Consider the following 13038-nt stretch of genomic DNA (forward strand, 5'->3'; position numbering starts at 1 on the left):
AGGCCTACTGTCCGATCCTAGACTGCGGACAACTCGTCCACAGTCCAGGTCATTATGTCCAGGTCAGCCTGTCTCTAGGGCGAGTCCTTCTGCACCCCCCCCCCCCCCCCCCATTCACACACATGTCACATAACCAAAGAGATTTATCTCTGTAGTGCACTCGCTCGTTCCCAGCGCAGCGTACAGTGCCAACTCGTATGCACGCGCTCCATCAGATCCAACACTGAAATACTAGTACAGTACCAGTAGTAGGGGGCTTACACTGCACGCGTGTGTTGCCATAACTCAGCGGCCAAAACAGTTTTCGTGTACGTTTACAGTTCTGTATTTTACCTGTGTATCCCCGCATTGTGGTGTCTATCGTCCGTTATAAAATTCACCGTCTGCTCCTCTAGAAGACAAGACAATTTCTCAGTTAACTCCACAAATTCACACTCAAGGAGAAAGTGGACTGAAGATCGAGTAGCAAATCGTCTGCTCATCCGGTCACGGTAAGGTGTCGCGTTCCCTCCCGTCCCGCTCCCGGTCCTTAGCGATAGCGTAGGGGTACGGTAGATAGGGGCACCTATCACGCCTATAGTAGTGTAGCTGCTATTAAAAAGCTAGTCAGTGGCATAGGCTTAGCCTAGGTTCTTCAGTCTATTGAGACCAGCAAGACTGATTGTTTGGATCTTTGCAAAGTGTAGATCTCGTAGAGTCGTAATAGAAGGTTTGTACAGTTACAAACAAAGTATTAATAACGTTAGGTTAGGTCAATGTGAAGGATAGCCCGACCAGACGCTGTAATGAAGTGTAAAGTACCGGTACGCTGTGCGAGCTACCTACCTTTACAGCGACTGGGCTGTGTATAGTTATGTGAAGGATAGTAAGCAAAAAATCAACGTTGGTGAAGGTGATGGGACAAACTATCAGTATCACTTCCGAGGCTATCTGGATGTAGCTATCTTTCCGAAGCGCAGCTGAGGAAAGATATAGCGTACACATTCAGATCGCTGAGGAAGTGATAGTTTGTCTCATTGCCTGAAACTAAAAGTTGATTATTTGCTTTACCTGTGTTATATTCCACATCTAGGGTCCTAGAAATTCCCATTTTATTCCACATCTGAAACCGTTTTAACTGTCTTTGGGTATTCAATTAGGGCTTAGGCTACGTGTGAGCGTACTGTAGATGACAAAACAATGAATTTGCTGCGCGCACCGTGCGGCACCGAAGTGAAAGTGCGTTGCACTGTGTACTATCAAGTGACCTAGGTCACATGATAGTCCACAGTGCAACGCACATTTACAATTTCGCGCGTACTCATCTTGCGTTAGGACTGTGTGGACTGGGTGGAGATCAGCGAAACAAAAGGGACTATCAACAGAGTGTAACGAACTTTTCTTCTCAGGTGATGTGATGGGCAAAACTACAAATTGTACGCTTCATCACTTGATCAGCTCTGGACCAATCCTATTGCAACATTCTTAGTATGGTACAGTTGAACCTCTCTTATCCGGCCTCCCTTTATCCGGATCTCTCTATTATACAGACGCAATCTCGCCGTGATTTTTTTCTTTTCTAAATTACGGGAGGAAAGAAGGATTCCCAACTCCTTGAGAACTCCTACACAAACACACATTAATTACATACATGTATATACTTGATACATTTCTTCATAATTATTTAGGTAAATCATCCCAAGAATTTATAAAAGAAAATGATTTCATTCTTGCAAACACGAACCTCTATTTTGGGGTCTGTTACTGAGTGTAACAATGAAAAGGTTGCAGTATACACATTACTACATGTGGTACTACAATGGGCTACATCAGTACATGTGTATGTATATGTACATGTATAAAGCATTGAGTCTCCCGTATCCGGCCAAATCCCTTATCCGGATGAGCCTTGGTCCCGACTTGATATTTACAAAGAAAAAATGTAACACTGATGATGTATTTATTAGCATGTGTGGTTGTCAAATTATGCAGACGTCTTCAGTGAAATTCCTTGGAGTTCATGTAGATAATAAATTGAATTGGTCGAATCATATTAATTTTGTTTGTAATAAATTATCAAAAAATATTGGTGTAATGTATAACTTAGTTTTCTCCAAAAGTCTGTTTTAAAGTCAATCTATAATGCTATAATTTTACCTCATTTGTATTATGGAATAACTGTTTGGGGCAATGCTCACGAATGTTACATTCAAAGACTTTTAGTGCTTCAAAAACGTGCAATACAAATCATTTCCCAGGCCACTTTTCTTGCCCATACCCAGCCACTTTTTTTATCCCTGAAGATATTGCAGTTGAATGATATGTACAAATATCAAGCTGGCATTTTTATGTATTTGTGTAAAAATCGTTTATTACCAAAGACTCTCTTAGATTTGTTCACTTTTAATAATCAAATTCATAATTATAGCACGCGATCCGCGAATGATTTTCACCTACATCTGTACCTCTATCCCGTACTTCTTTTTATCAAAGATCTATCATTTACATTGGTCCTACCCTGTGGAATTCTCTCCCCTGTGCAATTCGTAATGCTAACTCTTTAAATACATTTAAATCTGGTTACAAAAAAACTCTCTTTTATAATTATAGCCAAACTCATTGAGGTCAAGAGTATAATCTTTTATTCTTTATGATTCGAGACATCCCGTATTTTGTTGTCATTGTGTGTTTTGTTTTGTCTTGTCTTGTCTTGTCCTGTTCCTACATTTTACTTCAATTGAACACACTATAGATACATGTAATTGAAATTGAATGAATGATTTTAGGTCAGCTAAAAATAAGGGACATTTCCTTTCTGGCTGCTACCTTCCATAGCATATCTGTTAAACCTATGTATGTATGTGTTATTCTCGATCTATTTCTGTTGTACTTTTTTTTTTCCTTTTCACTGTATTATTGATATGTTTGTAATCGTATCTGAATATTGATGTATGTATTGTTTTTTTAATATGTTCCATGCTTTGGTGAAATAAAGAAACTTGAAACTTGAGACTTGTCCGGATACGAGAGGTTCAACTGTATATGTGGAATATAATGTCTGCTAACGTGCCAAATATTTTTTTTTTATTTTTGCTTTCCTCACTGAATCATCCATGCCTTTCCATGGCAGTCATTGTCAGTAGTTTTCTTTCCCTTTGTCTTGCCTTCCTTCCCAGAACAAAGATTAACGTTAGACTGACTATTGCCTGCATAGCTCTTTGAATATAAGAAAAAAGAAGTGTTGCATATTTTGTCTGTCTGACTCCTTGTCACTATACATATGTCACACACATAAGTCACTATTAAAAAGTCTAGAAAAGATATAAGAATGGAAAATGCAGTGTTCGTAACTTCAATAGAATTTTATTGCGGTTCTAAATGGTAGACTGTACAACGTGCATAGCTGTGACCGCCCCGAACGCGAAGCGCTATGTAAAGTAGCACCTCACGGTTAGGGTAGACTGCTGCTAGAGGCGTATTTCTAATCAATGTCAAGGCCATTCAGTTGAAAAACAAAGTTTCAATGAGCATTCATTATTTGACCTTGGAATCCTGACATTGAACCAAACCTGTAAAACTGACATGAATTTTGAAAACTTTTCGTTTTAATGTCTACCTCACCAGAGCCCCAGAGTACATCGCAACGCAGTCACGATGTCGAAAGTCCGACAGAACTATCATGAGGAATGCGAGGCAGCAGTGAATCAGACGATCAACCGCCAACTTACCTCATCATACATGTATCTTTCCATGGTAACACTTGATGCGTTTTTATTGTTTTATTTTATTTTATTATTTCATTTCTTTCTCTTTTTTTTACCATTGTGGCCTAGATGTCTGTGCTGTGACCTTGAATGCCGGTGTCTGGGGAAAATACCTGCACAGAGTCTGTTGGTGACCTATCCTTCATCCAACATTTATTCTGACTAGTATATAGGCACAGCAATTTACAATGCACTTCACCTGAAATGCCCCTGTGACCTTTTCAGTATTGTATTGTAGATCATTGAAAGAAGGCCTACTTGTTGCCAATTCAAAACAGGGATCATTCTTCTTCTTCATCATCATCATCTCCTTCTTCATCTTCTTAAAGGTAGGGAATCCCATTTGCATGCCTTAAATGAAGAGTTGTATAAATACAGTGGTATGATGAAGAGAGTATCATTTTAGAAACTCCCATAAAGTATTGAAGTGGAAGGTAACATTTATTACATTTTTATTGACCGTTGAATTTTGAATTGAATTTTTTTCGGGGCTCACCGTAAATTCCAGTACATTACTAGGCTACCTTTGCAGACCCATGCACTGCATGTGTGTCCATCATGTATATTTTGTGAAGAAAGTTCATCAAAACTTAAAAACATTTCTATATATTCTTGCCACACACTCTATATGTTATTACATCAGCTCTTATACTTTTAGATTTGTGTTTATAGATAAAAAATACAGAAGACTGCAACAAAAAGGCTTAAGTGTGGCTGACACACAGAACTACTGTACTGAGTAGTTGAGTTTTGTGCATTATTCAAATTGTAGATAACTGTTGACTTCCAAATTTCTCAGCAGTGGCCTAAACAAGTCCCCTGAGGTTCATGAATATTTAATGTTTTGCTGCATTTTGGGAGGTCTGTAAAAGGTATCCCCTGCCTTTAAGTCTGCCTCCTTCAATTAGATGGAAGATTCTTGCAGACACACAAATTTTACAGATTCTGTGTCTAATTGCATTTCAAACAGCATAGTTTGACAATGTTTGAAACTTGTATAAAAACCTCTGAGTGATAAGTACTACTTTTTTTCCTTTCAGACAGTAGTCAGGGCTCGACACTAACGGTGGCCCGGTGGCCCGGGGCCACCAAAAATGAAAGTTGGGCCACCAAATTTCCAAAAAGGGCAAATTTGGTGGCCCGCCTCGGGCCACCAAAATTTTTTGACAAGTATGTCAATAAATTCGTAACTTTTTGCGCCGGAAATTAGCAGTTAAATTTCTTTAAAGGATGGATGAAAAGGACTGAATGAGTGCTCGAGAGTGAGTGTTGCAAGTTTGTTGAAGTTTATTTATGAGTAGATATGTCCAACTTCTAATTCTTACTATCATAAAACTTAAATATTTGACTCATTAGAAAAAAAGGACTTTTAATGTTTTTTATTGTTTCTTTTTTCGGGATACCAAATTTTTCTCTCGGGCCACCAAAATTTTGAAATTTAGGATTTTGGTGGCCCCATCGGGCCACCAAACAAAAAAGTTAGTGTCGAGCCATGCAGTAGTGTTGATAGAAACTATATGAATTCAATTCAATTCATTTTGTAAACTTTAATAGTAGACTCAATATCATGAAGCAGTAAACAGTCAAAGTAAAATTTATAGACCCCCGTTAATACAAGATCTTGTGATTGTGACTCAGCACTTTTTTATATGTTGTGGGTCTTTTTTTTTCTTAATGCATGAATATCCTATCCTGTAAAGCTGTAATGGCAATGTTTCTGAAATTCTTCAGCTTCTGAAATTGAGCCACTACAATATGAAAAAGTCTTATTATGCCGATAGTTGCCCTGGCTAGCAGGCTTTTGGGTTTGTATTATTGCTGTGCATGGTTTAGAATGTTAGATCTGCCCTCATCCAAGTCCTACCTATAATCCATATAATATCAGAGCTACCAAGTCTCACGCATTCTGCGTGAGACTCAAGCATTTAGGGGCCATCTCACGATCTCACGCATGACACCCATTTTTCTCACGCATCGGGTGAAGTCTGCAACTTGGGCCTATAATAATGAGCATAGCTCAAAAGATGAAAGTGATAGTTGCAATTGAAGGTATATTTCCCTAAATTGTCTTTCAAAATAAGTAAAAAATAGTCACTTAAGTATGCACCAGGGGGGTGTTTCATCAACGTTTGTCAGCGCTGACAAGCGCTGACAATTGCAACAAAATCCTTGGTTTTGATTGGATGAGATGCTCTGGTCACTGATTGTTACTATGGTGATAGTCAGCGATGACAACTTTTAGCGCTGACAAACGCTGATGAAACACCCCCCTGATCGCACCATTAAGACTCAAGAGCTAAAAATTGAAAAAGCTCCCTACCGTGGGAGGCCACAGGGGGAAAAAAACCCTCCCACACCCTCGCTCGCGCGCACATTCGCATGCCGAGATGCCGAGTCATGAAAATCTCACTCATAAATTTTTTTTTAACTTGGCATCCCTGTAATATGGTCATGTTATCAAACAGTCCTGAGCATAACTTTTGAAAAGACCTAGATGCATGCAATGTTCTCTAACCACAAGACGATGACAGTGTCAGTGTGAGAAGTGACTGTTTGGCTGGTTTGAATTTAAAGGGACTGTACAGTACTGGTTGAGGTGGGGATTCATGTTTTGAACATTCTTAAATACGTTTATTTGATGAAAATTCGTTTTCAAGTGGCTGAGATATCCAAAAAAGTGATAATAATAAAAGGCGACAGGCCACAACTTTATTAGGATCTCTTTGTTTCACCTTGTTTTTGGATATCTCAGCCATTCCTAAACCGATTTTCATCAAATAAACTTTTGATACCCGGTACCCCTTAGAATTGCATGCTCTTTGACATCTTTATAGAGTGGTTTCTGAATATATCGCAAAACGTTAAATGCTAAATCCTCACCTGGACCAGAACTGTAAACACCCTTTAAGATAAGAATGAGAAAATGTAGGAGAGTAGTTTGATCATGCTTCCAGACATATGCAAAATGGTGTCCGTAAACATGTTATGTATGCTGTACTTTCCATATTACTAGCAATGCTGAGGAGTTTGCTAATGAATCAAAACATGCTGATTGCAAAGCTGGAGAGAAGATGATCATTTATGTTGAGCTACTCTTGATTGTTATCCAAATTGGATGGAGAAGATAATAGCACATGATATAATGATGGCATGCTGTCGGTGCAGTTCCCAGTGTGACCGGCAAGTGTGAAGGCCAACCATGTACTTCTCATTTCACAGGCCTTCCACTTCGATCGAGACGATGTGGCGCTGAAGGGATTCCACGACTATTTCAAGGGCATGTCGGACTCAAAACGGGAGCACGCCATGGTGCTGTTAAAGTTCCAGAATGAGAGGGGTGGCCGAATCAAACTGAATGACATAAAGGTAGGTAGAACTCACCTCAGAAAAGAAAAGTTCACTATGTTTGTAGTAATTGTAGGTGCAGTCAACTGTGCATTTACGTCGAATAATGACTTACTCGTCAAAGGTCTTTTCAAGTCCTCTTCTCTTTATATTCTACTGATTTTAATCTCTCAAAGAACTCAAAGTCGAAACTATTTCTTCAGGACAACAGATTCGACTTAGGCAAGGTTGACTGAACAGTGTCCAGTATTGCACTGGTATTGGAAACTGCATTGTGTATCTAACTAGACAAACTTTGCATGCATTTTTACTAACTTGCAAATCTGGGCTCCTTGCAAAATTTGCAAAATTTTCATGCACACAAAAATTTCTCGCTTTACAGTAAATGCCTGTTGCTCTGTGTATGGGTAAATTATGCCTGTTTTGCACTTGTTTTAGTCCATGAACCAAATGTAAACCATTGATTTTGCGTTACGCTACTTTGGTAAATTTAAGCCTAGATACAAACTGATTGTTTACAGCCTGCTGTAGTAAGAGGTTGTCATGAGGAGAGACGCGAGGGTTGATAAAATAGAGAGAATACACTTGTACCTTGTTTTAAGTGTGGTTAGTTCGGGAGGGGGGGGGGGGGCATTTTATGGAGCATTTTGCCAATTTTTTTTTTGTCCCCTGACAAACTGTTATACACTACTAATTGACTGAGAGCAAATTTGTCAGGAAAAATGTCTGACAAAACGCTTCTTGAAATGTCCCCCTGATCTTGTTTGAGTTAATATCAGTTTTGTATGGGCTTTACTTTGATTAGTCAAGTATACTTGACTTTAGGAATTACGACTTTATATACATGCATTCATGTGGAGGAAACGGGGTGAAATCGGAGCTTTAAACCATCGTATTGCTCGAATATTTGATATTGCCTTTATATTTGCATGTCTCAGCCTGATGGGGGAGGGGGAGGGGGAGGGGGAAGGATCACTGTCTATGCTTTCTTTGTTTTTGAATTTGTGTTTTTGTAACCTGATAACTGAAACAATCAGAGGAGCAGGCCAGGGTCGAAATGTGTGCTACGATGTTACCAGCAAACATATGAAAACTATCAGAATTTACAATCAAGAGGTCATTTGTCTTTGATTAGTAAAAGGTCAGGTGAGGTTCTGAAATGTCCAAATATTTACTTCACCTGTCGAACCAGAATGGGTCAGTGGCAAGGCCCATTGTTCCCTGTCAGTTGGCCAAAGTTGCACATGTGCAAAGCATTCTATGATCCCGTTGTGTGCTTTGAGTGCTGAAAACCCCCATATAGCATTTAAAATGTGTACAAGTTTTCAAAGGTCCCTTGCACAGAAAAGGCGATTCTCACAACATGCCTAATCAGGTGATGGGGCTATGTTTTCCTTCACCTGGACAAGGAGAACCGTACATCACGTTGTGCAGTGTCATGTGATAAATCATGGTGATCACTGTTTTGGATCATTCTACAGTCTCTTGATCATTACATTAGTTTACCCGAGTAAACCATGTGGAATGTTTTTTTTTTTTTTAATTATTATTTACATTCGTGTACGGTGTTGAACATACAGAATAGATGTAGCACACACTACCTCTCAAATGAAGGCTTGATAAATCAGCTGGCGTACTCAACTGGGAACAGATGATGTTGAAAAGAATCCTTAAAACATCATCCATGTCAGCTACAAGTTGTCTTTATAGAAAGTTCCCAGAAACTCTAACTCTTCCGCTTTTGGTTGGAGATTCCCAACTTTGAGGCCATTTTCTCAAAATCTTGTGCACTCCTGCTCTAGCTTGAATTTCTCCCATTCTAACTCTCTGTCGTGTTTTAAGACGTATTTTCTCCCACATTAGGTTTAAGCTGTCTCCTGTCTAGCTTTAGTTGTGTTGTATGTTTGAAACAGGCAGAGATAATACCAGAAAGCATCCTTACCCCTACAGCTTCCAGGCCCTTGACTTCAGCCGCAAGGGAGGTAGTATTGTGCTAGTAAAGAAAACTTTGGCAAGCACAACACAGCCGCTAGTTGAGCGTGCTGCATGCAAAATTTGTTTCTGCCCATGCTCAATCTGAAAAACCTCCTGTCCTGGGGAAAACGAGAACGGTTCTCAGCCAAAATAGCGTCCGGTCCTGATGTTGGGCACGATTGAGCAGCCAGCCAATCAGCGATCTTGTCGCTATGGCTGCACAGAAAGGCGAAACTGCTTTTGTAAAAGATATGGGGACGGGAGTCCGAATGTGGAGAAAGTCACAGCTTTGTGCTTCCGCATCCTATTGGTCTTCCCATCGTGTAGCGAACGTTCTGTAAAATTTGTGCGATCAAAGTCTTCACTTTGTCAGGGGTCCAGGGGGGAGAATTTGGTGACCAGTGAAGAGATACTTGGGGTTGGCTCTCTGAGTTCCAGACCTGGAATGACCATCATAATACCCTCCCCACATCCATCCTGCAGGTAATAAGTAAAGATGACTATGGATCAGTGCTAGAGGCTATGGAGGTCACCCTGAATGCAGAAAAGGCCTCAAATACTAATTACCTGGAGCTGTACAACGTCGCTGAGAAGCACAATGATGAACAGGTGAGATCTTGTTTGAGGGGGAGGTGGTAGTAGTCTAGTTATTTGTACTTGGGTGGACGTGAGCTGCTTGGCGGAGGTCTGAAGCGTTTCAGAATGTAGAGTAAAAACATGAGGTAAATACAAGGCTTCTTTAAATCATAAATCCTGTGAACTCTCCTTATGTATTAGCCTGACCTGTTGCCTTGCAAAGTACAATTGTATGGTGACTTTTGTACAGCGATGGTCTGTGTGTGGTTACAGTCACACTCATCAAGTTCTGTGGTTTGATCAGTATCGTAATACAGTCATGCTCTCGAGTGTAAAATATGTGGTTGATTTTATGGCTTAATTTTCTTTATATTTTTTAAGTGGTGAAAGTTTTTTAAACTGGGCACTCATCGTTCAAGCCACATTTTGATGAAATCCGTGGAATGTTAACAGGGTGATTCTTCGCCGGAGAATGCCCGGAGAGCCTCCGAGTGAGTCTGTGATTACCTGTTGAGGATGAGTCCCGAGTATACTTGGGCAAGTGTCTATGGGAAATGCGTGTTGTAGCCAAATCAGTCTGTCCTCAATGGGTTAAGACGGAGCTTACGATGTTGGTTCACCTCTTTTTTTCTCTCTCTCTCCTTCCCTACCACCCCCCCCCCCCTTCTTCTCAATCTCTCTCTTTCCACAGATGGCTGATTTTGTGGAGGATATGTTCCTGGCGAAGCAGACGGAAGTGATCAAGAGCGTCGGCGAGCACATCACCAACATCAAGAGGGTGGGACCAGGTCTAGGGGAGTACCAGTTCAGCGCAAACCTGGGAGCCAGCGCCTAAGGGTGCAGACGGACGCTGAATATGCAGTCAGTGCGAGGAGGGCTGCTTTCATAGTAGGTAAAACAAGACAGGGGAGGTGCCTGAAATTGCTGCAAATCAATCATCAGCTGGGGTCCTGGGAGATTAGCCTCTGAAGAGATTTTCTTTGTGAAGTCATAACCCTCCTGTTTCTCAGCTGGCTTAAAGGGAAGAATCTCTCATGTTCAAAGTAATGTAAATAAGGGAATGATCCAATAAACAGGATGGTAGGAGTTTCAGATTTAAAAAAAAAAAGAAGAAGAAGAATTGACATGAAATGAGTATGAAATCCTGCCAATATCATTTTGTTGGAACTTCTCCTCCTTTGCTTATTGGATTATATTCCATTCATTTAACTTGACTTGAACTGATATGAATGATCTTCAAAAGTCCTTAAAGGACAAGTTCACCTTCATATACATGTGGATTGTGTGAAGGCAACAATATTAGTAGAACACATCAGTGAAAGTTTGGGGAAAATCCGACAATCCGTTCAAAAGTTATGAATTTCTAAAATATCTGTGCAATCCCTGCTGGAGGAGAAGACTACTACAGTGTATGATATCACATGCGTACAACGATATAAGGAAAATAAAAAGAGAATTTCACAAAACTTGACTTTTTGAATAAAGTGCACATTTCTTCGACTTGTTACTGACTTATGTTAGGGGTAATATTATTCCCCCTGACTTCTGAAAGAGAGAAGTCGATTGTTCTTTTATTATGTGAGAAAAGTGAGAATATCTGGAATTTTCTTTATACTTTCTTTATGTAGTTGTACTCATATGACATCACAAGCTATAGTAGTCTTCTCATCCAGCTGTGACTGAGCAGAAACTTCAAAAATTCATAACTTTTGAACGGATTGTCCGATTTTCCTCAAACTCTCATTGATGTGTTCTACTAATATTGCTGCATTCACTCAACCCACATGTCTATGAAGGTGAACTTGTCCTTTAAGAGATTTGAATTGTGAGTAATGGCATTAGCACCAGATACACCAGCATCATTTCATGGGTGTTTCATGGTATCAGTGAGAGTAGGATCATTGCAACTGCAGCTTGGGGGGGGGGGGGGTGATTTTAGTGATAAAATAATACAGCATGAAGGAAAGATATACCTCAAAAAGAAATTTACAAAATGACGTGAAGATTTTGATTGAGCGAAAACCCAGTGGTGACTTCAAGTTGGTCGTATATCCTTTTCGCAAAGATGAATAGGCAAATGCAGTGAATTTAATGTTTTATAGTTGTCCCATGTTTGTCTGCATGTTGACTGCAAAAGGGGAAACTTCTCGTAGTTTATTCTTGTCGCTTGACCAATTTTCTTTGAAGGTTGCTCAATTTTGATCTAGAGCTTGAGAATATCTTTGTTTCAAATTGTAAGTCATCAAAAAATTGTGCGCATGTAAACTGTTTTTGTGGAAGTTCAGTCAAGCGCAAAATTCTTGATGTACCCAACAGCAAAATGTTCCATGTTTACAGTATTAGATTTCCACAAAGATTAAGAGCATACCAGTCGTCTTGAGACAACAAGTGCCAATCATGATATTCAAGGTCAGTTTTACTACCAAGCATTTATTCATTCAGGACAAACACAGGAGTATACTTACAGGAATGCAGGAGTACTTACAACAGGAGTAGAATGTGACTAGGGTTACCATGTTTACTTACATGTACTTTTAAATTTATTTATCTTTATTCATCTATTTTTGTTGCATTCTGCAACATCATGAAAAAAGAACTTCCACATGTGTAATTGTCATTTGACAAAATGTTTTTCTTAGTCCAGTATTGCTGCTAGTCCAGTAGTCCAGTATTGACATGACAAATGAAGTAATCAGGGTATACAAAGTATTCAAATTGTAACTCTTCTTGTGCGAACCAAATCACTCTATTGGACAGTTGTCAGTCCTTATGGACCTCAAGAAAAATGATGAATAATATCTCGTTAATGCTTTAATGCTACTTTAAGTGTTGTGTCTCACATATTCAATTCAATTTATCTGATTAGAATTCATGCCCCAATATTTGATTAATTTTTTTTTTTGTGTGTGTGTGTGTGTGTCAGTATATCAAAAATGAATCATTACCTCGGCACAACCTCAGGTGCAAATGAGCCATTGTGATTGCCTTTTTGTTAGTTTTTCCTGTTAGAAGTTTACTGGTAGAGGGCAAATTTAGTTTTCTACATCAAATAGTGCTACAGTAGTAATATGATGTCCTATGCGAGTGTGGAGCCTTGCGTTTAGAAATCTGCTAGATTTGTCTGGAGTTGAGACTAGACAGAAAACCAAATGACTGTATTCACTCAATATTTCGCGAGGTTTTTATTTTCGCGAATTTCGCGCATCAGGCGCTATTCGCGAAATTACAGACACGCAAAAATAATGACTCTGACCCCAATATGAATGTGACGCACACGTCTGCATTTCTCCATTTAGTACAGTACTCCACGATCGCAAAATTTAACATCTTGCGAAATCGTCGGGAAGTCCCGATTTGTGAAAATTTAAACTTGCGAAATACAGTAATCTCAATCTTGTTA

General features: G+C 39.5%; 1 protein-coding gene across 1 annotated transcript; it reads left to right on the forward strand.

The window, feature by feature from the left end:
- Nucleotides 1-290: 290 nt before the first annotated feature.
- Nucleotides 291-10473, forward strand: LOC139742480 (soma ferritin-like). The gene is made up of 5 exons (XM_071653018.1): nt 291-491; nt 3604-3732; nt 6963-7109; nt 9546-9671; nt 10330-10473. Exons 2-5 carry the CDS (start codon nt 3634-3636, stop codon nt 10471-10473), a joined length of 516 nt encoding a protein of 171 aa, XP_071509119.1. The 5' UTR covers nt 291-491; nt 3604-3633.
- Nucleotides 10474-13038: the final 2565 nt, after the last annotated feature.

Source organism: Diadema antillarum, unplaced genomic scaffold (genome assembly GCF_040938485.1).
Source record: "Diadema antillarum isolate AM-2024a unplaced genomic scaffold, OU_Dant_1.0 seq00001002_RagTag, whole genome shotgun sequence".
NCBI classification, from domain to species: domain Eukaryota; kingdom Metazoa; phylum Echinodermata; class Echinoidea; order Diadematoida; family Diadematidae; genus Diadema; species Diadema antillarum.